The 27,850-nt window shown below is 50.5% G+C and overlaps 1 protein-coding gene and 1 long non-coding RNA gene across 4 annotated transcripts; one reads left to right on the top strand and one right to left on the bottom strand.

The window, feature by feature from the left end:
• Positions 1–81: 81 nt before the first annotated feature.
• LOC128307197 (uncharacterized) lies at positions 82–27,832 on the top strand. Of its 3 annotated transcripts, none has more exons than XM_053044936.1 (10): positions 82–195; positions 2,115–2,423; positions 2,514–2,595; positions 6,435–6,627; positions 13,979–14,033; positions 14,268–14,437; positions 14,607–14,891; positions 23,754–24,065; positions 24,152–26,004; positions 26,472–27,832. In XM_053044936.1, exons 4-10 carry the CDS (start codon positions 6,466–6,468, stop codon positions 27,556–27,558), a joined length of 3,924 nt encoding a protein of 1,307 aa, XP_052900896.1. In that variant the 5' UTR covers positions 82–195; positions 2,115–2,423; positions 2,514–2,595; positions 6,435–6,465; the 3' UTR covers positions 27,559–27,832. The 3 variants fall into 3 exon arrangements, with proteins under 3 accessions (XP_052900896.1, XP_052900897.1, XP_052900895.1); XM_053044937.1 differs by having other exon boundaries at positions 151–168; XM_053044935.1 differs by lacking the exons at positions 82–195; positions 2,115–2,423; positions 2,514–2,595; positions 6,435–6,627 and having other exon boundaries at positions 13,493–14,033.
• On the bottom strand, positions 2,079–24,482 carry LOC128307199 (uncharacterized). Its single transcript, XR_008287611.1, has 3 exons — positions 23,689–24,482; positions 23,515–23,612; positions 2,079–2,221 (listed from the first exon to the last, which is right to left on the bottom strand). It is a non-coding gene; the product is annotated as an uncharacterized LOC128307199 (long non-coding RNA).
• Positions 27,833–27,850: the final 18 nt, after the last annotated feature.

The raw sequence follows: 27,850 nt of genomic DNA, 5'->3' as shown, positions 1-27,850 counted from the left end.
AAGATACAGCCAGTATCGCCGCGGCACTGACGTGATTAACATGTGCGGGAAACCGTAAGGGGTACCGCACAAAGAAGCCCACGGAACGAACGGGTCCATCCATCCATCTACCATTCGATCGATCAACCGTGCTGTGAGTGTACGGTGACAGTCATAGTGTCCCCAAAGGTTAGCGGAAAACGACAACAATCACAAGTGAGCACTTTTACTGCAGACTATGTGAAGATCACGCGCGAAAAGCAATAGAACTAAGTGCACGCTGTTGATAGTGTAAATATAGAATGTAAACAAAGCGAATGGCTCAGCAGCTGGAGAGGAAGACAGCACACCTGCTAACAAGCCATGGCGCAAACGTGCCTAATCGGGAGTTGTGATGTTGACCAGTGAAGTACCAGAAGAAATTGTGATTAAAAGAGCTGTCTTATATCTCACAACTATTTAGGAGAATCTTGACGCGCTTTAAAGCCACAGAAGAATAAGAACTACGCATCGTTTTCTGGTGGATCTCGATACACTTCCACCACACGCGTGCTGTATAAAGGGGGAACCCCTCAATGTTGGGCTACCCGAGGACACACGGTTTCCAATCCCAACCAGCAGGTTCTGTTGCGCAAGCTGAACCGAATGACTTCAAATGGTGCGCGCGCGCCACACGCAAGACGGTCATCGGTCTCGACACCGGTTCTCCTTGCGACTCACCGGTTTTCGCGCCATAAGTGGACACACGACCGCCTCTCGACGTATATACCCGGGGCCTCCGGTCGTACAAGTACGCGACCTACCGAAGATGGCCGTGTTGCCAATCAAATGACGGTTCAGTTTGGAGCAAAGGCAGAAAAAAAACGACAAGATTTACCCACACCGACCGCGGGAGATAAATTCTGCAACGGCACACACCAAGATCATTGCGCTAGTTAGGTTCGCAATCAATGCCGGAAATCGAGTGCTTTGGGACGAAGCTGAATGTATATGAGCTGTCTTGTCTTCTGCTAAGCGTATTTCATCGATTCGGGTGCTTGTCGATTCCGGTGCTGTTTTGGTGTGATTTGATTTCGATTGTCGAAAAGTCACGTCCAGGTCTACGCGTGGGTGAGAAGTCGCCCCATACCGGAACCACGAATCGAGTGTGGGCTGTGACGCGTTTGTTGAGGAATTCTCGCTGTCGCGAAAGCTCTTTGCCCGCAACATCGCATATATTGGCTAACAATGTAAGCGATAATGGAACGATTACACAGCCAACATGGTAGTTTGTTTGTTTTTTTGGTGTATGATAACGAGATTACATCACACACAGGGTCATCTGATAGATCTCATAGACAGAAATCCTTGAAATCCTAAATGCGTGTAATGTCCGTAACTTTGAAATCAGTTTAGCTTGAATAAACTTCCAATATCCCAGATGAACTACCTATAAGCGACTGTTTGATCATCAATAACCTTGAACCTGCTATAATCTTGAGTGTAGGACGAGAGGTTCTACTCCAGGAATAGGACAATAAGCCACTAATCTCGAAATCGAAATCAAACGCCACGCTGTTTTCGTCATGGCAATCAATCTTTTGCGTGTTTACACGATCGGAATGCTTACACTTACCAAATAGCAATGGAATTCGGCCCAGGAAAAGCTTCCACCCCGTGAAGGATGGTACGGCTCAAAGTTCCTCCTACGCTAATGCAAATGCAAACGCGCCATCCCGCGCGACAAACGCACCGCGATGACACGCACGCGCGCATGTATCTGTGTCGCGTTGTGCTGTCCATTTTGTGCTGGACGGTGATGTATTTGCGCGCCCCCATACACGCTAATATGACCATATTTGTTCACCTGCGCAGCGGCCCGAATGTTGACGGTGTGTCGTGGTGGTGGGTTTTGATCGATCCCGGGCCGAAGATCACCATACGCGGGCATCATCATCGTGATCGTCACCCGAACGTATTTCGTGTTTTACGCACACACCGTGATTTCCGTGTCGCACAAAAGGGTTTTCGCAACTCGCTTCACCGACCCCGTGCCTCACACCTTTAGTACGCTTTACGCACGGAACGGTGGAGCATTCTTCGGCACTGTTATTGTGTGGCTACAGCAGCGCTTTTTTTTTTTTTGTTGCTCGCAGGTACTCCAATTCCGTTCACATCCAGGTTCCAACATCCGGGGCGGGAACTCCATTTTAGTAGTGGCGTTGTGTAAGTGCGTGGATCGAAGAATGTATGCGTAACGCACCTGCATGCGACGGAAGGACGAAAACAAAACATTAGACCGAGTGTATGTGCGTGTGGTGTACCGGGCACCCGTGTGCCAGTGTTCATCTGTTTGTTTCGCGGTGCAGCCGAAACAGAACAAGATCAAACGCGGCCACCAATCAACCGAACCGCCAGTCTCCCAGATTCACCGTCACCGAGCAGACAATCAACCAGCTTGATCGGTAAGAGTGTGTGTGTGTGTGTGCGGTAATTGAATGCGATCCATTTCACACACATCCTTTGCCGCAATGTTCGCTTCCATTTTGTTGCAGGGTGAGGAGCTTATCACTCAATCAACTAACGCGTGAACGTCAAATCTTCAACGGCCGTTCGCCTGCTAAACAGGACGTTAAGGTGAGTTATACCCGGAACATATTATATTAACGTTAGGAACAACTGTTAAAGCATTGGTAAAATGCGTAGGATGTTGCTGTTGACGTTATTGTCCGGATGTCAACAATCCTATGCCATGTACTCAGCAAAGTTTCGGCGCAATTCGCATCACACGCAGATTGAACCCGCACCAAACTCAAAACCCCACCCACGCCCGTAAAAGGTGATTCAACTTGGGCTTTAAAAACTCACAACGTAGGAACAGGTTTTCGTTACTGTTCACCCGCTCTGCTATCCGGTGGAAATCAGCGTACGGGACGTGTCACGCTCAGGGTTCCTTGACATGGCACACATTTTCGGTAGTAAGTCGGCAGAGTCAACGGTGCCAAGGAGAGGTAGAAGGGGGGGGGGGGGGGGGGGGGGGTGGCAAAAAGGGAGAAAACGAATGATTTACTATCCTTACGTCTTCATGGTCCGGTCATGGATCGACGAAGGTAAAGATCGTCAGGGTCAATACCTTCGCCATCAGCCGTCAGTCGTCTAGACGAGTTTAATCTCAAGCTACTCTTCCTCATTGTGGCGGGATATATTAAAAAAGAGCCAATGAATACTGTTTATTGCTTTACCATTGCAAGCGGCAGATGTTAACGCTTATATAGTTTACGTTATCCGCAAGGTCATGGGTGGACTTAATAGCCACCAAAGGCTAAATGTCCTTCACGCTTATCTGTTGCGTAAATGAATTCGTCAACCATTGTAAAGAAAACCCCCATATTTGCTATATCTAAATGCACAAACAAGGCTAAAGGTGCTTGCATAATGCGAAGCAAGCCATAGGGAGATGCGCAACGCTACGGTGTACATTGGTGAGGTTCGTCGATTTCTGACGTCAAATGTTGTTCCGATGTCCCCGATGAGTCAGATGCTCGCTTCGGTTGAAATTGGTCATCGGCAAAACGTGGTGTGTTGTACTGTATTGTGAAAGCTCTTCCTCTTCCTTTGCGCATTTAGCTCGCTAACCATTGGATTCTGGGCGTTGCCTAATAACTAGCTATCCTTAACTTTAAGTTCTAGCCTGTTGGGCGATTCTACTGTTTGACCTGTTTAATGTATATCAGTGAGGTTAAAGTTGGAGACCTAAACATCAGATGGGAGATCTGAAATTTGGAGATCTGGGGAAGTCCTCGTCTATGTAGCGATTCTACTATTAGACCTACTCAATGTACATCAGTGAGGTTAAAGTTTGTATTCTCCTCTTTGGAGTATGGAGGTTCCTTCCATCTCTTTCTCTTTGTCTGAGTTCAGAATTTGAGTAATTTCGCTGGACAATGTCACAGTTTTTTTGCGATTCTGCGACAAAAATCACAACCTCATTCCCCGTTCCTTTAACATCCCGTGAGTCGTACGGGTAGCCGTACATAAGAAGGTTAAATGCTGTGGCTTGCACAATCAACATTCCACCCGCATACGTAATTCGCTCATACATTAACCATCGGCACCAAACACCATCATTGATCTCGTCGATCATCCATTCGGGGACAGCCGATCACGACGTACTTCCCGCATTTCCCTTCATCGCTAAACGCTGTACACCGACGAAGGTCATCTGGGTCTAATGTGCTCTTTGTTAGGTGGGTGGATACTTGCGGTGCAGCGCGTACACCACCCCGTGTGTCAGAACCGTGTGTATTATCTTTGCGCGGTTGGACGCATTAAATTGCGGACTGATGACGCCCGATTGTACGAATGTGACTTCAACTCCCCTCCGCCCAGTATGGAATGGCATCCCAATGTGGCGGATGTGGGAATGAATGGGGAAGAGAATGCATATCATGTCCACCGTCATCACCCATATATGAGAAGGTGCATTGCATTACACGGCCTCTGCCTGGAATGAGGTACACGGCATCCTCTCTTGCTCTGCATCACACGCAACATCACACCGCGCTTTTGTGTGGATTTGAATTAAACGATGTCGTTCGCCCGAGCGTTACAAAGATCATGCCCATACCGGCCTGTCATAGAATTGCACTTTGCTTTGCTTTACTGCTGGCAGCGTGAGGTTGAAGTTTTATTACCTACCGCACCGCACGGTGTGCGTGACTGAGAAAGATGGCAAATCGAACGTAGTAGGTCGTAAAGGTACAACAGGTAAAGTCGTAACAAGTGGACTAAGATATCTCATGCTGGACACTTTTTACGACCGTAGGTGTGAAAGGTTTTGTGATCCAATCAACCTGACGTTTGATGCATATAATTAGGCTTCTTCGGAAGCAGAGTCAACATTGTTTGGCGTATCAGATGTCAGTTGATTTGTTTAAGCATTTGGGCACTTGTGGGTGGTTACACAACCGCAATGCCTTGACAAGTGATAGTATATGACAGCTTTAGACTTTATGCGAATACTTGCTCAATAAAGCTTAACTGTTAGGCAAAGCGTATTAGATAACAGGCAAAGTGTTAGTGGAATTTGATCTTTTACCCATCAACTCAGATATTTCTGGATCTCATGTCAAGACCTGCTCAAACCAAGACCAAATTTGATTTGTCAATCTGCAAACCATCAAGATGAAGTAGACAATCATTCTAGATCTCTACGTAAATCCCAAAACAAGGGCTCCGATTTGGAGTTTTAAGTAAGATCCTAAAACTTGCGAAGATCTGTTGTGATCTTTAGATCCGATCTGTTTTGGAGCAATCTAGGTGCATAAAGTTCCCCAATATGTCAGATAAAATCTTAAGTCTTTATAAGAATATCTTCATTTCTATGAACTACATTTAAGCATGCTATTGCGACACCGTCTTATACACTTCAAGCTTAGATATTTTTCGATCTTCTGTTTGAAACAGATCATGACCTAGAAGAGTTCCCGCCTCTTCAGGTTCCTGTATTTGAAGTAGTACACGAATTTGCCGGAATACATCTGAAATTCTTTGCAATTTTCAGATCTTCCTCAAAAGGATTGACTGATATGTCAATCTGCGAACCATCACGAAGGTCGCTAACTCTATATCGCTACGACATATTTTAGTTCTACCTAGAACAGAATCCCAAAAAAAGATCTCTGAGTTTACTTTTGAGTAAGATCCTAAAACGTGCCAACGAATTCAGATCTAGCTAGGCATATCCTAGTTCTTTCTGAATATACTTCAGAAAAAAGCTCCGAATATGCCAGATAAAATATTAGTACCTGTATAATAGCATCATTTAATAAGACTAGTTAGCTGATCTTGTACTATTGATATACTTTGACATGCAGCCAATATTAAATATAACCTCTAGCATATGTGCTCCACCCGTCAGTGTCAACCAACGATTTCACGCTTCACACAATCGAGCCGCGTTTAAATACTAGCGATTGAAGCGATCCGTTCCGCTGACCACTGAACTGAACTCCCCTCGCACCAAGCACTCCCTTCCAAGACTTTTTTATGATTATTCAATTTTATAAATCTTCATGCTCACCTCAGTCTGAACAAAACCTTCCCGCTGTACGTAGTTCTAGCCGTTATATATATAAATGAGAGTCCCTTTCTCTCGGCATGCATCGCTGGCTTTTACGATCAAATCGACACTGGGGCGGTAGATTAGTCCACTCATCGATGCGGCCGGTAGACGCGAGTTGTGTCGGTATAAGATTTATTTGACTTCCGATTGGACGCGTAATCCCGCGCAAGTTTTATGATCAAATATGGCAGCCATCAAATGACGTTGAAACGTCCTTCAAGTGCATGCCCGGTTTACGGCGTCAAACAGCGCGTTGATGGGGGAGTCGAGTGCGGTACCATGCCCGTTTAACGGATGCACTTGGACGTCGTGCTGTTACAGTACTAATGCGTGTTGTTATTACCCCGAACAGGATCACCATAAAGCGGGACGGAGAACAGGGCATGCAAATGGTGCAACGGGAGACGGAACTAACAACAGCGCGTCGCTCGAAGCGGTCTGTTGCTGGCGGTACACCGGACACCGAACCGAACGCCATCGTTAGCGAGCAACGCTTCGAAGGACTCGCGCTAGAGGGCGTGAGCCCTCAGCACACCCACAATGCGGTAAGTATCAGGGTGATGGTTTGGTCGCATTTTGCGACTCGTTTTGTTGTTGCGGTTAAATTATAACACCGTTGCGCATCGATAAGATCGTCGGCCATGGTCACGGAGAGGTTGCACGCGTGCGTGGCGTGCTGCATACATTTAGGCGCGTTTCACCGAGCACCACGCAATGGGGACAAATCGTTTCACGCACCAATGGGCAATACCGTGCGCGGTTCTCGACCGTGAATGGTGGGTCCTCACTAGTGCGGTTCGTGCGGTTTTAGCGAGCTAAAAAGAAACACAAAAGGTAACGACGGCGGTGCGGCAAATCTCAGTGGCAAGATCGAGATGTGTGGCGCAAGCAAGCAAGCAAGCAAGCGAGATCGCCACATCCAATGCCACATTCTTGGCGATCCAATCGCACCGAACGGATGCAGTACTACCCGGGTACACATCATGTCATATCAGGGGGCGAAGATCTCGGCACACCATCATCATCTCCCATCGCCAAACGACTCCCCGACATCCTCCGGCACATATTCTGGCGCGTACGCGTACGCACGCGGACGACATGCGTTGTGCAATGGGTCAGCACCGATTGCACAACAATCCGCGCGCGCCAACTGGGTGGTGGTAAGCCGACCCGCTCGGAATGGAACCGTGAGAGAGCGCGATCCGCTGTGTCTGCTTGCGCTAGAACGCGTGTCACCCACCCCTAAAGGGCTCCGCGAGCACAGTCACGAGCAGCACAACAGGCAAATGGGGACGACAAACGAAACGCGACCCGGATTCCCCACATCCGAGAAAACAATATGGCTTCAAACGAGATGTCAAACGTCACGTGTGTGTGAATGGCTTCTCGAGTATCCTCGATCGGAGTTTTGGATTGCGAGGGTGAGCAGGACTCAAAGGGGGATGGAAAAAAAAAACAAACACAAAAGCCCACTACACCTCGGAGTGCCAGCGGAACGGAACCATCCTCCGTCACCTGGTGCGCAACGCCATCCATGCAACCACCGGGATCAGCTGCAACATGACCACCACCCCCCGTCCCTCACTGTGGCGCATTGTGTCCTAAGGGCCCGACGAAAAAAAAAAATAAGCCGAAGTCGCCCTAACCGGGACCTACCTAAACGGAATCGCCAAACCGCGATCGGCGCGATCGTGAGCGGTGGTGTGTGAGCCCGCGCTCTCGAGTAGTGTGTTGTCGTGCGAGCACACACGAGTGGTACTGTGGCTGTGTGTCTCCTCACACACAGAGCGTGCTGTTGGGCTGAGGTACGGTACGTCGCATCGCATCTTCCAGCGCGCCGTGCGCTGTGCGCGCACGAGGCAATGTGCGGAGACACGGTGTGGTAGCAGCAGTGCCGTTGTCTACTAAAATCAGGCTGTGCGAACCGGGCCACATTTAGTCGCTTCTTACTCCCCCATCGTGCTTGTTCGATGAGCTGATGGGCTCGTCTGTGAACTAAGCGTGTGTGTGTGTGTGTGTGTGTCACCGTCAAAGCAAAAGAGTAGTGCCGCGCTCGAAGGACGGCAGGAACGTGGTATCGCAGAGAACAAAAAAGGGTTCTCCGCGCCGGCTGGGATCGTATATCCGGTCAGGATACGCGATCCACAGGTCGACAAGGCGAAGCCGCCCTACAACAACACCAACAACACGGTCCGTTGCGTCTAGTGCGCTTTGTTCTATCTTCTGCCAGGTTCTAAGCGCGACTCAGTTGTCACAGGTGTCACATCACACACGTTGCCACAAACAACACCCGACAGTCAAACGAGATACATCCCGATCGCGTCGCTGCATGCTGAGTTTGGTGGGTGGCTGAGCACCCCGGCGTCGCTTCCATCAATCAAGCTCGAAAAAACCCCACCGCGTGAAGGTGAATTCTATGCAAATGTGCTGCCCGACTCTGAAGACTCTCTGCACTGACTTCTGGGCACCGTAAGCGCATCTTCAAACTCCCCCTCCCCTTGTGGAGCCTTGGAATACTTTTTTTATTTGTGTTTGTGCCGGTTATTGTTGGAGCGCAGGTGGAAGTTTCGTTTCGCCCGCGCAACACCTCCGTATGGGCCGGATGATGGTTGCATAAACGGATCGGGGCTTTTCTTCTGGTCTAGGTGGACTAATCTCGTGAGATATGCACAAGAGACACCTTCTAGCGCGGTTTGATCGTCCTCCCAGTCTGCAACGAGTGTGTCCCAACGGCAAATTCTTCCAGTGCTCACCTCGTGCCAATGGTAATTCTCCTCCCCTCCTGCTGGCTGGAGATTGGACACTTTGGCGATGTTGTTGCTCGCCCTGCCCTACATCCTTTAGGCAGCACCCGCATTCTTGCAAAGGGCGACCAAAAACACTGATCACACACAAAGGCGCGCTCGTGGACCTGTGAGAGGCTCGAGACAGAAAAAGAAAAGGGCTCGGCACCGGCGGTCCGGTTGTGTGCGCGTGTGTGTGTGCTTGCGCTGCTCCAGTTCTGGCCAAAACCCCTTCCCAGCAAATCCCAACTCGCCCGTCGGTTCCCAGCGTCTAGTGCCGGCCGCTGCGGTTTTTGGCATGAATGGCAAGAGACGGGGCAAACGCTACCATGCGGGCGCCATCCGACCAACGAAACCAAAACGGTGCAAACCGTGAACGAAACGAAAGTGAAAACGTAACTCCACGACCGACTCGCTTGCCGAACTTCTTGACATCTTGCCCTTCCCCCCTCCCACCCCTTCGAAACGGGGGGTGGAGGTGGGGTGGGGGGGGGGGTTTGGTGAGGGCACGAACGCGAGATGGATGGCAATGAGTAACGGCACAAGTGCGCACCCCCTCAAACCCCACCCCCACCACCCTCCACACCACCATTCCTACCGAAGATCATCAGTTGGACCTACTGGGGGTGGCAGGGGGCGGGATGGGTGCTGGAGGAGGGTGTGCAAGTATAAAACCGCACGACATCGAAAACAAAACGCGATCTCAACACACAACACACCGAACTGGGGGGACTAGAGGGGGTTGTAGAAGAGAGGGATGGAATAGGGGGTTGTTCTCCAAAGCCACCCAGAGCAACAGCAACAAATCCGTGGTGGATAAGCGATAGACCGATACGGTCGAGACCGTTTGCTGAAAAGAGCGGCAAAAACTTGGCGTAATTGGCTCGACCAGCACACGGCCACCGGAGCGCGAACCGAGAACCGAGAGCGAGAGAGGGAGGAAATGTGAGAATTTTCCTTTCGTGCGTGCGGCGGCGTTCCGAACCGGGCTCGGGGTTGCAGTGGTATTTGCTAGCCACATAAACCCAGATGGGAAGGGAGAAGGGAGACCTCCTCACGAAGAAGAGGGGTAGAGGAGAGACCACAGGGGTCGTGTGTGTGTTTGTGTGCAAGAAAAGCATGGTCGCATGGTGTGTCCACGGCCCAGTCCGGCGGGGTTCGCGGTACAAACACGGTAATGCACGGTGACCAGCGTCAGTTACGTTCGTCCATTCTTGGCCACCGGTGTCGCGCGACTCCAGAATGCTGCTGCCAAGCATCGAGGGTGGCATCAAAGCCCGTCCAAAGCAAGTACACGGTGCGCGTTCGTGTTTACCAGCCAGCGGGCAAAGTGCATTTTGCGCGTGAAAGTTCATACTCCGAAATTGCTGCGTTAGTCATCCCAGCGGAAGGTTAGCGGCGGTGTAGGAGCCAAAATAGACCGCTACCCCCCCTCCCGTAACGTCCAAAGCAAACGGTCACGCCAAGGACGGGCAGACGATTTTGTGGTGCCTCATCCAATCATCCACATCCCTCCCCGCACACCATTCAACATTCCGTCCCGTCCATGGGAAGGAAACGGAGTGGCGAAGACACGGGGTGGCCCCGGTTGGTTGTAAAGTTTTGCCCCAAAAAGTGAACGGATGCGAACCTTGGGTCTACTCCACTTGCCATTCCGCACACAGACCGTCATTCCCGTTAGGCGTGCGCGATGTCACACAAACACACACGCCGGAACACCATAATCAGCTTCCGTTCCGCACGTCCATACCGATTTGTGAAGTGCTCCGGTCCCTGGTAACACTGTACATTCGGAGTGTCCCCAAGATTAATGTCTAACGTCGGAAAAAGTGTCCTTAAAGTGGTGTAAAGCTTGATGGATGGGCTTAATAATTCTTGGTGAGTGATTCGCGAGGATGGCAAGGTTATTGGATGAACATCAGAATCTCCTGAACATCGCCCACCTGAGCTGTTTGTAGAATTAGTGCTCATCTCTATTCGATATTTCTTGGAGAGTAATTCTTGTTGATGTACATCAGAATCTTCACGAGTTCGTATTCGATAACCTGATTTAAAGTATTTCATCAATTTTCCTGGAGTTTGTTTCTGAGATCCAAGAATTCTTGTGGATGTAAAGCCCCTCGGTGTGTACCTCAGAACAGGTGCAAGACTGTCGATGAAGATAATGTCTCTTTCTTTACTAAATTCCAACTTCATTTTAAATATACATGCGAGGGTTTCGAAGCGTTGTTCACGTGGATGTTAATTCCTCGAGAAGTCTTCGTGAGTTCATCTTCGTCTATCTGAGCTACCGAGAATTTTATAGCACATACATCCACCATCTACAAAACTCTATCTATTTTATGTTGTAAATAGTTCAAAACTCTTTGCTCTGTGTTACTTGCAGAGTAATTCTTATAGATTTTCAAGGTATTCGGTTATCTGATTTGACTTATGGAACCTATTTTCTTGGAGTTTTGTTTCTGGGCTCTAGAATTCTTGTGGATATTAAGCTCTGTGGATATTATTCTTGTGGCCAAGGTGTGTACTTTAGATAAGATACAAATCTTCCGTAGAAGATAATGTCTTATATAGGCAAGGTTTTCTGAAGAGCAGTTATTGTGGATGTTAATTCCACGAGGTTCCCTTCGTTTATGTTGGTCTAGATGAGAACTACCGAGAATTTGATAGAATACACATCTAAACAACTCCTAGATGTCAAGAATGCTTACCGAATAGGGTAGACATATCACCCATATCATATAGCATCTACCATATGCTCCATAAAAAAGCGCCTTCAAGTAGTCCCGGGCCAGTATCTCCAAAAAGTGACACCTTGATACCTGACTGAGTGGGAAATGAGCACCACCAAAAGCCACCACAACCATAATTGGCCGCAATCACAGTCTGTGGGGTGATCGCCGGCGCATTAACTCCACACCCTCAACGGAAAAAAAAGAGCACAGTTCTTTGGTGCAAGGGACCACTCCTAAGCAAGTTCCCAACCCAGATCGACCAGAAAAGGGCGTCCCGGGGGGGGGGGGGGGGACCGCGACGCCGCTAGCGCGCCACGGTTTCGTTCGCTTCGGGCAAAACGTGTCCGGACCGTCCGCAACAGAGCGACATCCTTCGTAGGAAGGGGACCTCACCGGGTCCAGTCGTCGTGGTTGGAGAAATTCTTCCACTCCAACACTCGGTGGGGTGGTAGCCGCGTAAGGGCTATTTTGCTTTTGTATTTGCCCATAGTGTCGCAACAAAACTGAAGACACCATTGTGTATTTTGGGGCGGGGGAAGTGTCTTCGCGCCCGATCCATCGAAAACGCGATGCGGGCGGTGGTTTCGATGTGGTGCAATATACCGGGGGCCCCGGGTTGCGCAGCACACGAGAGAGAAGAAAAAAAAACCCGGGGTGCTAACAGCAAAATGGTTGTGCGGCCATTGTTACCGGTGGTGTGCTTGTTTATTTTAGCGATTATCATTGTCACGACGCAGTGAGGGTCCTGGCACAATTGCCCAACGCTAAAACCTTTCGGTGGGGTAAACACAACAACTAGGGAAGGCTGTTGTGTTTGTGTTTACAAATTGTTGGCTGTTGTTTTGTTATGCTCTTTGTCCGGGTCCCGAAGGTCCAGAGCATTGGTGGACAGGATCGCCGGCTTTTTGGATGGCACTCGACCGCTGTGACGAAATGTCTGCGCCCTTGCGTAGGGCGATGAAGAATGTGTGTAAACAGTGCAGTGCGAGTTATGTGCGACCCGTTAGGGGTCCGACCTTTCCCTTGGGCGTTGCTGCCCGGAGAAAAACTCGCCCGCCCCAACACGAACCATTCTTGGCCCGTCTCGCTCGTCTGACCTTCCCAATTGCTGGCGATGCTCCGGCACAGTATTTATCGCATCTTCGCTTCACTGCCACAATTGACCGCCCCCAGCCCCGTCCAAGCTGTAATGCGTTGGAGGCTTTAGCTCATTAAAAAACAATTCTCACCCGCCGCTACTGGTGGACCTTCGGGCGCAAATTTCCCACCGAGCCCAGGACAAGCTTACCCCGTCGTCCGGTGGCTAATGGTTTTGCACCAATGAACTGTGTGTTGTGGAGGGTGGGAGGGTTGCCATTCGGTGCGTTTTATTGGTGGTGCTTGACATTTTACAATTCCATTCCATTGCACACTCCACCTCCCCTCCCCCCCCCCTCCCCCGCTTTCGCACACCGGTGTGACCTCCGGGGCATCCGACTCGGTAGCGGGTGGCGTTCCGTACTACTCGCTGATAGACTCGTTCGTGCTGCGGCACTGGATGGATGATTAGTGTATTTACACCTGCCCCGTGCTTATCGTACAACCGTGGTCCCGTTTACCGTGCGTTACAAAATGGGATGATGACAAGCGTGCAAAGCGAGCGATGGCATCTGGCTGTAGGGAAAACCTTCCCCTCTGTTGTGCTCACCCTTACCCGTACAAGTATTGCAGGTTTGGTTAGGTTAGACGCACCGTAGGTGAACCCTCGCTACTGAAAGATATAAACGATAACGTTAACGAGCTATTAAACGAGTGTGGTAGTGCAAGTGACAGCGCTCGAAAAGCGAGTTAGAGTGAGAGTGTTCCGGCATCAGGAAGTGTAAAAAAAAAACAGGCGTAAAGCAGCAGTGCGAATGGTGGTAATACTGATCGTACTGCCAGGAACATGCCACCAGCATTCGCAACCTTGGCCGCAACCGCAGCCACAACCAGCGGCCCCACCATCATCAGCAGCACCAACTCCGTCCCGCCATCAGCAAACCAAACAACCGCCCCCGTCCACTGACGGTGGCATCCACTACCAGGTCCGGCTCGGTAGTGCCCAGAAGGGCACGGTACCGTCACCACCGTCCACCTACCACCGTACCCGGCGCCCGCCAACGGCACCGGACCGTACCGGGGCGAGTGTGCGCATCCGGCCCGTCCACGCCGGCCCGGCTGCCCATCGCAGGCGGCACACGGCCCAGCAGCCGGCGGGTGGCCGGGTACGTGGCCGCACAACCCGCCCGGCCGACGTGCTTATCGATGCGAACAACAACCATCCCGCAACGCCGGACGGTCACGAACCGTCCGGTTTGCGCTACCTCTCCCGTGTAATCATTTCCGATGACTTTTCGCAGGTGGAAGTGAAGACGGCGGCGGACAATGCCGAGGTTGAGGCAATCAATCGTGAAGGTAGGTAGGCCCCTCGGGGCGGAAAAACACAACGCAGTTTCCCCCCCCCCGGGCAGCTCCAAATTGATCCAAATTGTTCGATTGCTTGTACGATTGCCTACACTCAGGCGTACGGTGCAATGCGCGCTGCATACATTCGGGCGCAAAGTGGCGTTTAATTGGCCAGGAAATTAATGCTAATGTTGTTTTTATCTTTCTTTTTTTTACATTTTGCTTATGGATTTATACGCTCAGAGGAAATCATTAAGAAGCGAAAAACGGAGCTAACGACAACGCGCCAGATAGAGACGCGTGTTAAGCGGCAGCTACTGTTCGAGGATGGCAAGGTGGTGGAAGATTCTGGCCCGATCGTGTCGACCAACACGACCGAGGACACGGACAAACAGGAAACGGTACAAACCGAGGTATGAAGGGGTGAAAGGGAGGAGGGGATGAACGGCAACTGCAACTACGCCCCGCGCACCCACAACAAATAACCAATTAGCGGATTAATTTGCCTTTGTCCTTATACTGTTTTTCCTTACACGCTGGGGGTCTCATCTTTGTTTTTGTTCTTCCGTCTTTGTTGCACAGCACCGTACACTGGGCGACCCGGATGCGGTGGAGGCGGATGAGTCTGGCAACCGGCTGGCCGGTGCTGGACAGGCCGGTGGCGGTGACGCCAACCAGCACCCCACCCTGCCGGTCGATACCGTAGTAAGCAGCAACGCACCAAAGACGACCGGCGGCACCATCGTGGCCCGGCCTCCCGACGGTTTGCTGCGCAACATCAAGGAGGAGGTGGTGGTGTCGCGGGAGGAAACCAAGGAACGCACCGAGGTGACCGAGCAGAAACAATTCGGCGATTTTACCGACGACGTAAGTACGGTTACCCACAATTCGGCACCCTCCCCCGGCACGTACGCTAGGGGTAGGGGGTGAGGGGGGGGAAGGGGGTTTCCTGTTGTCCCAAAATGGGGAGGGGGGGGGGGCGGGGTCGGAAATGACAGCAGACCACAAGCAGCTTCCGGGACGGTGTGCCTAAACAACGCACGGTTCTCGCCCCTGTTAGGCAGTGGCCACACATGGCCACACCACGTACTCTCCACGCACCCTACACGGCGGAAAAGGGGTTGTTTTGGAACGCGTAATTTGGACAGCGTTCCATATGCGTTCTACGTACCATTCGATGACCATTCGCAGGTCTTCGCTTCGAAACCGACCAGCTGTAACCTTCACAGCCCCGGAGACTCACGCCTCGCACCCCTGTTTTCCGAAGATGCGGGTGGTGGGCAAATAACAGCTCACTGGCAAGGTTAGATCAGCCGTTTGCTATGGTTGGCCTTCGGCGCGGTTCGCAGTGTGCGATACGGCAAACGGAGCACGTTCGCAAGATGACGCAATGGCCACAGCAATGTGTGCGATGTCATCGTTCCGTCGTGACACCTTCAGGGGTGATAGGTGTGCTATGGTAAGCGTACAGTTGCTTTGCAAAACTGGAGCTTTGCCTGTTGCTTAGAACTCATTATTGCATGTTTGCCTTCGTCGATCTGTCGCATAAAGGTCAACTGTTCCTTGTGACGCTTCATTCAAACAACTCTTGCCTTTTTGCCCTCTAGCGGTCTCACGTCTGCTGGACAGAACCATAGCAAAGATCAATCAAATAGTACATGTTAGCATTTGGATGTACTTATTCCTCCCTCTATGAGAAGTCCCTCCATGTAGGGTTATCCCAAACAATATCTGTGACACATCACATTGGACATTGAGACATTTAGAAGTCTTTCATAGAACTTTTTCTGGATGGAACTTTAGCCGCAATCTTCAGATATAAAGGGATAGTACAAATTAAAGGGTGACTTTTATAATCAATCAATCAGTTAAAGGAAAACATTGTAAGAATAACCGATAATTGCTCCTCGAGCACCGGAAGTGTCACTAGTAAACTGACGATACCGTAAAGCAAAACAAGCAGGAAATCCTACCAAGCAGACATTAAAAAGGATCAATCCCGTCTCGTCCTTCCGGTTTGGTGGGCGACACATTCTGCATTGGCTTTCTCCGCTGCTGCAAGGTAAGTGCCGAGCGGTATGAACGAAAGACTTCAATGCCCTTGCAAAGTCAACGGTCAACCACAAGCGACGAACCCGTTTTGTCGCTCAACGGGCTCTCTCTCTCTCGCGCGCTCGCACAGTGTGTTTGTGTGTTGATTCTCGGCATGGTTCGCTGGAGCATTGGGTGATTTTGTTTTTCCTCCCTCTCTTCCCTCCATCCCCCCCTTTGAGAGGGAACACACCGGTTTGTCGGGAAGGGAATGCACACCTTAGCCAACCATGGAAAGGGTCCCTCCGCTTTGGCGACTGCTCCCATTAGCAGGAGCAAAAATTCTTGCCCTTTACACCGAGCACCGTCCCCCCCCCCCCCCCCCCCCCCCCCCCTCCCAACAAGGGGTGGATTAGGAGACTCAAGCAACTACTAAGCACGCCCCGTGCAGTGCGGCGTAAAAGATGAAAGTGAGCTTACCGCACGGTTTAAAAAAAAAAAACAGAATCATGCGCACCTTCATTATCCATTATTTTCGAAGCTAAAAAGAATTCAGAATTGCCCTCCCCATACGGGAGAAACACTGTTCATTGTGTTTACCATCTTATTACCCAAGACACATACACACTCGTGTGTAAGATGGGCGAGCACACTGCTCCCAAAGCATAACAAACTCCCTCCAAGGGCCCTACGCCGTACGCTTTTAATGCTGCTTTACTCGGCCATTCTCTTTAGCGTGCCTGCCGGTTTCTTTCTCCTTCGTCCAGACGGTTCACGAGTTTCGTTATAATCTCTTGAGCGCATCAAGAATGTAGAGCTTCCACTCACTTGCTTCGTAACGCTGCGAACACAACCCAGAGAATCGGCGTTACGGGTCATGCAAAACCTGCGTCGCTTCCCCACCTTTGGTTTTGGTGCCTCCTCATATCAACACCCAATGTCCACCCGTTCGCGCATTCGCTTCGAATCAACATTCGTCGCTTGTTGATTTGCGCGTGTGCTGCAGCAATGCTATTATGTAGTCTTGGGCTTGGAGCTGTTGAGCTTACTTTGCTTCTCGCTCGCGTACCACAGGTGGGCTTCTGCCGTAGGTATCGCCCAAAATGCTCAGAAACGGGGAATATCCGACCGCAAGGAGGGGGGGTGAGGGGGGCAGAAAGATGTGCAAGCTGTGGGAGAGCTTTTTGGGCTCGTTAGAAGTATCGAAGTACTATATAGTCACGAAACAATCATCACGCCAGTGCGCTTGTGCAAGCGAGAGAAACGTAAAAGAGAGCCAAAGATCTGTCTAGAGTCTGCACTCAGCCGCCACTCAGTGGCGGAGCCTTCGGCGCGTGAGAGCCCAAACAACAACAGCAAAAAAAAAACCCGTTCAACAACCTGCCCAGCAGACTGAACCGTGGCGAACGGTTTGGGACCGGTGGAACGGTCGAAGGCATCTGGTTTATGTGTTTGCTTCGTGTTCCTTCACCCAAACGGTGGGCTGCCCGTTCAGGGTACTGGTGGGCTTTGTTTCGTGCAGTCGCGCCAGTGTTGTTTGATGCTCGGGCCCGGAATGCAACGCCCGGACACGGCTACGGTGTGTCCTTTTCCTCCTTCCCCCTAAGTTGCCCGTCCGGGGTTCGATGAGTGTACGGTGAACCGCCATACGACAAGGTGTTGATAGTGTGGAAAGAATAAACCATCCGCGTGGATTTCTAGCGGTGGAAGATTTATAAAGTGCTGCGCATGGCAGAGGGTGCGTGTTAGAGGCTTAGCAGTGGATTTAACGCTTTAGTGTAGTGATGTGCGGGTAAAAGTTTACATCCAGTTCCTGACGGTCACAGTCTTCCAATGTTTGACCTTTTTCGCCGTACCTTACGAGCGGTGTCTGCTAATATTTGTGCCTATTTCCGTGTGTACTTGGCTTGTACGGCGTGTCCTGCAGGTCGCGATTGACTATCAACCCGTAGCTGACCAAACATCAAACGGACAGCGGAGGCCTCCATGTCAGCACCAATCGAACCAATCAACCGAAGGTGATATAAAGAGATCCTACGCTTAACTCCCAAAATGCATGTAGAGCGATTCCAGAAATCCTTGAAGAAGGCAAAGAGATCTTAAGAATAACCTCTTCAGACAACAATGTCTGTAGATAGTACAAGTTTTCAATAGTTTCTTGAGAGATATGTTGCAAAACATAGAATTTTGATTGCCGACATGAAGATGTCCACACTCTGCTAATATAGTCTAAATGCGATGCTATCGCCACGCTCTTCTCTCAATGTCTAGACATCTTTTATAGCAACTAATGTTGGGCAAAGAACTAACGCTACTTGTACATCAAATGAAATGGTACACACAACGAAATTGACGCTCAACCTTACGTTACCCGTTTGAATATTGCAGACGAACCCATTAATAGCTGCAATAGAGATGTAGATGTAGAGCTGTAGAGATAGCAATAATCTTCAAACCGATTGGGTATGCCTCCGTTATCATTCACCCAGATGGACCAGAATGGTGGTAAGGGCTTGTTCGATCAATCTCCCCCCGCATCCCCTTCGGAGCCTTGGCCCCCTTTCTTCTGTTCGATTTGTGCTGTACATATTACCGAACGGCACAACACGAAACCCTCTCACGCACGCCACCGAAACGGCGTGGTGTTTGTTTTGTTTTTGCGATTACCTTTCTTGAGCCACTCTTTGGCCAATCTAGCACGGCAATCACCATCGGTACACACGGTTCGGGGCTCGATCTAGCGTGTATGTTTGCGCTTCCCCCCCTGTGTATGCGTTGCCTTCGTCTACGATTTCCTCCTTTCGCTTCAATTCCCCCTCAGCAGCTGGTTGCTACCGTTTTTCGATACCGGTACACACTGGCGTGGTTACTGGGGACCGTAATGGCTTTACCAGTGGCGTCTAATTTCCGGGTTCAATACCGCCGTTTCGTATCGTTTGTTTTTCGTATCTTACTCGGCCGCGGTTGTGCACCCCCAGGCGCATGAACTGAAGTGTCAAGCGTCAATTTTTGCGGATGGCACCATTTGTCTGCATGGCCTCCCCGCCCCAAACTCTACCTTCCTGGTTGTGACCTTGTGCCGGTAAATGTGCCTGTTCCACCCGCGTGTGACGACGGGAATCATCGAAGTTTGACGCTATTAGTGTTACACCCCTCAAAAAGCACAAATAGCGCGCCAGACCCCCGGAATGACACTTCTGGTGATCCCGTTCGGTCGCAAAAGGTCGCAATTATACGTCACCGTAGCGGAACCACTTTACGGAGAGTTTCATTTTTTTGCGGGTCGCTGGTTAGAGGTGAGATGATTCCAGCGGATCCTTAAATTGTAAACTTCGACAAACAAAAACCTCCGTTCTTCTAATTTCACCCTTTGCGCGCAGTGTGGCCGTGCAAACGTTTGCCAGGTCTCCGTAGGATTAAGGGATAGCTTGGAGGGAGAGCCAATGTGCGTACGATCATTAAATTAGCGGCCAAACAACCGCGCGGCCGTCGGAAAAGTGGGGTAGAAAGAAAAGCAAAATTGGGGAGACTGGAACAGTTGGTTAAACGGGTTTCTTTTATCTGGTTTGCTGGTAACTTACCGGTACTAGATACATTGAACCGAACAATTTGGACGCCTCTAGTTGGAACGTATGGTTCGTTCGCGCGTACACCATTTGCCCATTCCCTGGCACATACACATGGACAAAGAAAGTTGTTACTGAGCCTCCCCCGTTCCCCCTCCTCCTACATGTGTGTGTGTGTGTAGGGGTCGCCCTACTGGGCGTGAACTGCTGGGACTAGCTCAAGGACGGACGGGTGGGTCTTTGCACGCAAAAAAAAACACACACACGATCGCGAAGGCAAACGAAGTGAAGGGACTTGCGTTCGGTTATTTCGGTAGCGATGGAACAAAACCTTTTTCTTCGCCGCGCAAACCAGGACAAGATCGGACAGTTTGGTAACGCAGGCGCACGCGAGACGGCGGGTCAGGCGGAAAAGGTAGCGACGAACATTGACCGACCTCTGCACATAAAGGTGTCCCACACCTCCGTTCGCAAATCTGCATATGCACATTCGACCAGCCTAGACGAACGGTCAGAACAGGTTTGTGTTGTTGCCTTCCTCCCCGATCTCGGGGGTCTGCTTCATACACACACACACACACACTCACCACCACCAGCAACCACAGACACCAGCGGTTTTTGGACGCTTTTTTCTTCTTGTGCCACTGCCTTTTTGCTTTCTTATTTTGGATACCATCTTCAAACCGAAGATTTGGGAACCATAATTTTGGGGGGCAGCCACATCCTCCGAGTCGTCTTGGTGCACACGCGACGCGCCGTTTAACTCAGCACCCTGCTATTAGCGCCTCTTGGCGATCTGAAGCGTTTTCGTTGGGCCCTTGGCTGGCCCAGCCAACCGGGGCACCAAAATGGCAGGTTCACACGGCGCAGAACACTACCCTTTCGGTGGTGCGCGACCGAGGAAGAAAGAAACAGGATCGGTGGCCTTCCCCCCCCCAATATGTCCGTCGTCCAACGAGAATTCAACCCCGTTCCAAGTACCCGGCGTGATGCAATCGACCGGTGGAGAAGATTTTTGGGTGTGCTTTTTACGTAACATGTCTGGGTGTCCGAGGGGAGGATCGCAAAACAAGAAGAGCAACAATAACATAACCCCAAACCCGCCCCATCCCGGTTGGCGAATGGTTTACTGCAGGCGAATCGTACCTGACATGTTGCAAACGATTGCACCGGCCGAAGAAGCGGTTTGCCGATCAACACGGGATGAAGTGTACGGGTTGAGGGGGGACGAGATTGAAACCGTCACGACAGTTTGTTGCAGTGCAAAGATCGGCATTTCGCTCCAGGTTGGTAGGAAAATGAAGATGCATTATGTGACACTGTTTGGCAGACTGTTCAGCAGACTGACACTGTTCAGCATAAACAAGAGTTTCAAGAAGTTTGCGGGGAGGTTTTGGAAAATCTTTATGTAAGAGAAAACACGATTGTAGCGAGTGTGCATTAGTGTTGAGTGAATCTTATTGAGAATCATGAATCTGAATAAATATTTCAACTGAATGCATGATTCTGAATCATTTTATTCAATCAGCTCGTGAATTAAACAAATCAATAATCCTCAAAGTTTAATGAATCCTCACAAGTTCCGGAATCATTCAAGATAAGTGAACTCCGATTCCTGATTCGAATGACTCCTCAATAAGGATTCATATGAATAACTCTACTAAAAAGGATTCATATGAAGGACTCTTCTGTAAAAAGTTATATGAATGACTCTTCTAAAGATTCATGTGAGCGACTCTTTTGAAAAGATTGAGCGACTCTCAAAGTTTGATGAATCCTTACAAGTTCCGGAATCATTCAAGATAAGTGAACTCCGATTCCTGATTCGAATGACTCCTCAATAAGGATTCATATGAATAACTCTACTAAAAAGATTCATTAGAAGGCCTCTTCTGTAAAAAGTTATATGAACGACTCTTCTAAAGATTCATATGAGCGACTCTTTTGAAAAGATTCATTACGCAAAACACTAGTGGGTATAACACCAATTTATACCCTATTCTCAATTTGCATACATTTTTTAATCTGAAGTTTTGTTGCTATTATCATCAGATATCTGAAGATCGAACTACTTCTAAATGTCTGGTATACACCAAGGAAGGTAATCGCATGGCTTCGAATTGGGAACCCGTTTTTTTCAGCTGCCACTGTAGATCGAGTTCGACGCCTTTTACGTGTTTTTTTTTTATTATTTAACCGAATTTCGTACCCCCAATGCACAACACACAAGCAAAACGAGCTACAAAATGAGATACGAAAATGGGTCAATGGCTGCATCACATTGAAAAGGCCCCAAGCGGTATCGTGTTATCGCACCTAGTTTATGGGTAGAAATCGCTATTGATAGAAGAAGATGCATCAGCTACAGCATGTCTAATCCTTTGAGAAGCATTTTTTGAGGTTAGGTGGGTATGTTTTACATAATTTAAATACCATTTTTGATGATAGAATTATCAGGCCTAATAATGGCATAAGATATGGCATAATTTGTGGGAAGATGTTATCGCCATTCTGCAGTTGAGCTGAAGTGCTTCAAACTCTTTTCGTCAGAGATAGCCACCTTGAGCTAAATTGATAGAAATTAGACCATCAGTTTTGTAAGGCGCAGACAACTGGTATCTGCCTACGAGTTCCTTCTCAGTGCCCTGAAACCTACGTCAGTTCAGACAGTATCTGGCGAAGATTACACTCACCACGCGCATGTATCCCGTGCGGCAGTGTGTGTCTGTTTGTCGGTGGTTTGAACGAGAGAAGAATTGCAAACACAGCATAATCGGCAATGCCCCCAGCGTGTCCGAGAACGTAGCGGCAGTGGAAATATTTCTTCTCTATTCGATAGCACCACCACTGCCCTTTTTCTTGCCTCCCTTCAATTCAATATGATTGATGAACGGTTGTGACGAGACGATCCTCCTGCCGAGAATACATAAGGAAGTTGTACCAGTGGAAACTCGTTCCAGTGCGCGAATCACTCCAAACCCGGAGCGAAGGGAAAGGCGAGCGAATAAATGCTGGCAGCAACATGATTTTACCGGTTTCGTTTTTGTTTAGCCTACCGCGTTCGTGCGTTTCCCTTGAGACTGTTTTTTTTTCCACCTACATCTGTGCAGAGATGCCAGCAAGAAAGAGAACTACATCCATTTGAGAGGGAAGGAAAACGAAGGGAAACAGGTTTTGACGCGAAGGGATATTCACGGCGACACTAGGCGAGAGGGCAAAGATTCTGACAATGATGTCGATGTACCTGTGCAGATGAATTATATATATATACAGTTATTGATAAAGAGTATAATGATGGGGAACGCTTCAGAACGCTTCGCTGTTTGTTACTACAGACGATTGTTAGGTGGAAATTGCGCACATCTGCGAAAAAGTGGCATAAGATCTAACGACAGCGAACTCGCTTGTAACTCATGATAGAAACACTCGCAGAAAGACATTAAACAAAGTAGGGTGCTTCTATCCAGCAATATCTTGAGCACTCGGGTGGGAGAAGTCAAACACGAATTGACTTGCGCTTTCGCTTTTACATTAAAACCGTGTCCATCGTTTCAGTATTAGTGCTTCGTGCACCTTACGACACAGCGAACTGCACAAAGAGATTGCCTCTTTGTCAAGTGAAGAATTGAAAGACGTACCAGCCTTCTGGTACTTTGTGTAAGATGCAGTTTGTACATCATCTTATGACGTCCTAGCCCAGCTAGCTCTACGAATTCTTCTATATGTAGAAAAGGCCCAGTAGATTACCGAATTGGGAGTGGGGAGAATTCCGCTAACGTCTGATTTGTCTTTGCTCTGTGTAGACTATATCAACCTGTTATACCGTAGAACTCACTGGTATGTTTACAGTGTGGGCAGGCAGGGAGGGAGAACTAAAGTCTATTTGTACTTACATTCTTCATTCATTCTTACGTCGCGAACAAATATGGCTTGGCTGGGCGTATGGTGGGCAGGAAACAAAGTGGTAACTGTCGCGCCCAATGAACACCAACTAAAACGACAACAAAAAAACAGATAAGCAAAGTACGCCTAGCGACGCGACGCGTTGTGCAGGCAAAGGTACTAACCCGTAAAGTAAAGAAAACAATTTTCTTTCCCATCCATCCGTGGGCCAACTGCTGCCTACATTCAGGCGTACCTGAGAGCGATCAACAGCGGTGTGGACGATATACGGGAACTGCTGCTGTCGGAGAAGGCGCGTACCGAGCAAACGCCAACCGGGCCCCAGCTGGTACAGCAATCGATCAGCTCACGGAAGGTCATCGACAGTGAGGACACCGACATTCGGCAGCTTGCCAAACCGGACGGTACGCTAGTGACGGAGAAGGAACAGACGCGCCAGCACGAGGAGCTGTACGACGACGAACTGCCGGAGACGGACGAGCAGCGGTTGCTGCCGGGCTACGATCAGGTCGACAGTGGCGAGCGTGTAATCGACCAGAAGGTAAGTAGTAGCCATATTTTGTCTTACTACCTTCCTTTTGCACGCCCGAAACTCACCAGCATGTCTTTGTGTCAATATGTGTGTAGTCTTCCGCCCAGCGATACTTCAAGCAGCGCGACGAACAGCATGTGGATCTGATCGGCCCGAACGGTGAAGTGATCGGACACGAGATGCGGTACGCAGCAGAGCAAACACAAATGGACAAGGACGGTGGTGTTGGTGGTGATGGTGGCCGCGGCGGTGACACCGGTGGTGGGTTGCTCTCGGACTGGGACAGTCTTTCCGATCGGTTGCGCAAAGCACGCCGTCTGGGACGGCATCCGAAGGATCTGGCATTGGTGGGGCAACCGGGCACCAACAATCTGCCGGGCGTTGTACCAGTCCTGAACGATCGGCTCGATGCCCTCACCAAGAAACCGCTGGACTTCGACAAGGAGGAGGAAACGCGCAAGCAGGAAACGAGCAAGTGGCTCGAGTCACATTTCGGCAGCGAATCACGGTCGTCGCGGGATTCTCGCGAAGATCTGGACGAGCTGGTAGAACCAACGAAACGCACCTACTTCAACGTAACGATCAAATCTGGCGACACGGTCGGTGGTCCCACGGCGGAACCGGATGGTTCCGGTACCGGCGCACCGTACCGGCCGGGGCGTGGTGTACCACCGGGGACGGCGCATTTCCAGGGTGTTTCCGAGTGGACGGCGGATAGGACGGGCCAGCGAGGCATAACGACGTCCCGGGAGGATCTGCTGCTGGAGGGTTCAAGTCACGATGCGGGCTATCGATCGGGAGAGCGTCACCGTTCCGGCAGTGAAGATGCACGCCCGGTGCAACGGCAGCTATCCTCCGTACAACCGGGCCGTCGTGAGGATGTCGGCGTGCCGATGTACGCATCCGCCTATCTAACCACTCCACGGCCGAAAACGAACGGCGAGCGTAACTTTAACGCACGTTACGGTCGTTCAGTGTCACCGGACCGACACTCCATAGGCCAAACGATGCCGGACGGTCGCCCAACCGTTCCGCAGCGACGCAAGGTGCTCGAACGGCGCCAGGTTGCCGTTCAACAGCAGCAGCAACAGCACCAACTGCAGCAACAACAGCAACCGTATCACAGCAAACCGATCGTGCACGGGTATGCACCGCGCAGTCGCTCCGTCTCACCGATACAGATACCACCGGTAGTGACCACGCTGCGCAAACCGTACCAGAAGACACGCTTCAGCAGCATCCAGGATCTAAGTCACGCCGGTGGACCACAACATCAGCAGGTTCAGCGTGCGGCTAGCCGTGCGCAGAGTACACCACCGAAGGCGAACCGCGTCGGTTCGGCCATCGGGAACTCCATCCGCAAGCTGATGGGCAAGATCCGGTCTGCCAGTGCCGAACGGAAGTTCAAGCTAAAAAACACCAAGCAACAGCTACAGCAGCACCACCAACGGTCCCAATCACCGACACCGTCAGCACTGGCCGGTGGACAGAACAAGCGGCAGTCCACCACCTACCAACAGTACAACGTGATCGACGGGCACATCAGCAGTAGCGGTGGATCGCCGCTGCTCAATCACCACCATCATCATCCACAGCACACCAGTCAGTACGGGGGCGACGATCAGCGACTTGCCAGCCACTCACAGTCACAGTTTGCTGCCAGTCACAAGCTGAACGGTGCCGGTGGTAGACGCGAATCGGATCGCGCTCGGGAGCGCAACTACACGGAGCGGCGTGGTTCATCGGACATACTGTCCGACATGACCACCGGCAGCGGGGGGCCAACGCCCCGCCAAAAGTACTACCTTGGCGAAAACCCGTACGGTGGCAGCATCTTTGGCAAGGAGAACAAATACAATCCAGCGGCAGCGGCAGCAGCGGCGGCTGCGGCAGCATCTGCCGGACGCGATCGACGCGAGGAACGTGTCTACACCTCCTCCCATACACGGTGAGTTGTACGGCTGTCCAAAGATGGCGTTCCAATGTTCCTTCGTTATGGCGAGTCACTAAAGGGGTCCGCCTAACAGACCAGCATCTTTTGCCGGACCCCATGCCCATACTTGGGGCGCTGAACATGTGCGAATTGAGCATTAGAGATTCGGCCTGCTGTCGTCAAACGCCCACCCTTATGGTGCTTGTCCATCCAAGCAGCAACAGGCCTGTAATAGAGGAAACAAGTATGAAGAAACCGGTTTAAACACTCGTGTTGTTTGCAAACCAACCGTAACTTGAGTGTGATTCTTTAATGTGGCGTTTTAAATGCAAAAACGATGCCGTAACAAGGCTTCCGAAAACAAAGCAATGTCGAAGCTGCCATCAGATGTTGAAGGGCCCTGATCTGCAATATACGTGGTCTCATTCTTCATTTTCCTATCAGAAATACTAAATACTATATCTTTCGTTTAATACTTACAGATCGTTCAGTCAACCTCCACAGACAAATCTGCACACACTCAGCCGGTTCAGCAAAAGCACCAATCGATTGCCAACGTCGGCAGGCGGCGGAACCCATTACGAGCATGATCCGGGTGTCCAGTACCATCCCGGTGGTTCCGGGTACGGGGTCACCAGCTCGCAAACACTCCCCCGCAACGATCAGCACCGTCTTCAACGCTCGAAACCACTCCACTCGTCCACAATAAACGTATCGATCGTCAATACGGTCAACACGAACGGCACAAAACCACTGGCCAACACTGGCCCAGTCAAACCGGCCCGCACCTACAAAGCGCTCAACCGGAGCAAATCTTTCAACGTGCATGGACTGAACGGTACGAACGATCCGAGCCCGATCTACCTGGAAAAGCTGAGCCGCGGTCCGGCCACTGCCGGCAACGGTGGAACAACCGGTATCGGTGCCGGTTTCTACCGTTCCAACTCCCACCTGGACCAGTACGCAACGTCCAGAGAGTCACCGCTGCAGCTGAAGAGTCCCTCGATCGTCAATCTGGTCAGCCGCAGTACGCGCGATCTTACCCAGAGCGGCGATTATTATCCGAACGAACGTACCAGCCCGGACGGGCCGACGCTCGACAAAAAGAATGTGTTTCTGCGCAATTTGCAGAATCGTGCGCCGGAACTGTATCGAACGCTGCATGGTGGCGGTGCGGATCCGCATACGAACGGCACACCAACGTCACGCGAATACCTCAACACGTACATAACACGCGAGCAGGAACAAACGATCGGCATCCGGTCACCGGTAACCATTAACAAAGACACGGCCAGCATCGTACGGCGCGGTAGCTCCAGTACCGATGATTACCCCGACTCGTACCGGCTTCCGGCACGCCGCATCGACGCTAACGAGCATCAACCGGGTGGCACACAGCCCCGAACGAAGCACTATTACAAAAAGACAACCTCCCCGTCGCCGGCACGCTTGGATCGGAATGTCGTCGGTGGTGGCCGCTACCGGGCAGAAACAGACCTGAAGTACCAGGACATGCCGGGTGGAGGTGGCGGCGGTGGCGTGGTTATCGAGCTGCGCAGTAAATCTTAACCTCACTATTTTACTGCGTTTCTATAATCGTTACTAATTCATTGCTCATAACCATCCCCGTTAACGTGATTTCGTGCCACTAAGTGTACAAGCAGAGATTGTAGGAAGTGAGTGAGCAATTGTGTGTGTATGTGCTGTGGTAAAGAAACCGCACACTTTACTGGCTAGAATGCAACGTTTGAAGAAGTAAAAACATATTCACACAGCTCGTGTGCCAGACCATTTTAATACATTATTGTAACACATCGTTTCTTATAAATAACAACTTCTAAAGTTCCACAACATGGTTTTC

The sequence above is a fragment of the Anopheles moucheti genome, chromosome X (genome assembly GCF_943734755.1).
Source record: "Anopheles moucheti chromosome X, idAnoMoucSN_F20_07, whole genome shotgun sequence".
Classification (NCBI taxonomy): Eukaryota; Metazoa; Arthropoda; class Insecta; order Diptera; family Culicidae; genus Anopheles; species Anopheles moucheti.
Note: the sequence above shows the minus strand (reverse complement) of the source record. Positions and strands in the feature narration are given on the sequence as shown.

Excerpts from the sequence above, each read along its gene's own strand:
- LOC128307197 (XM_053044935.1), top strand. The coding sequence starts at position 13,493 with ATGGTGGTAATACTGATCGTACTGCCAGGAACATGCCACCAGCATTCG. Across the intron at positions 14,034-14,267 it reads TGAGGCAATCAATCGTGAAG|AGGAAATCATTAAGAAGCGA; the intron begins GTAGGTAGGCCC and ends TTATACGCTCAG. Across the intron at positions 14,892-23,753 it reads TCGGCGATTTTACCGACGAC|GCGTACCTGAGAGCGATCAA; the intron begins GTAAGTACGGTT and ends GCCTACATTCAG.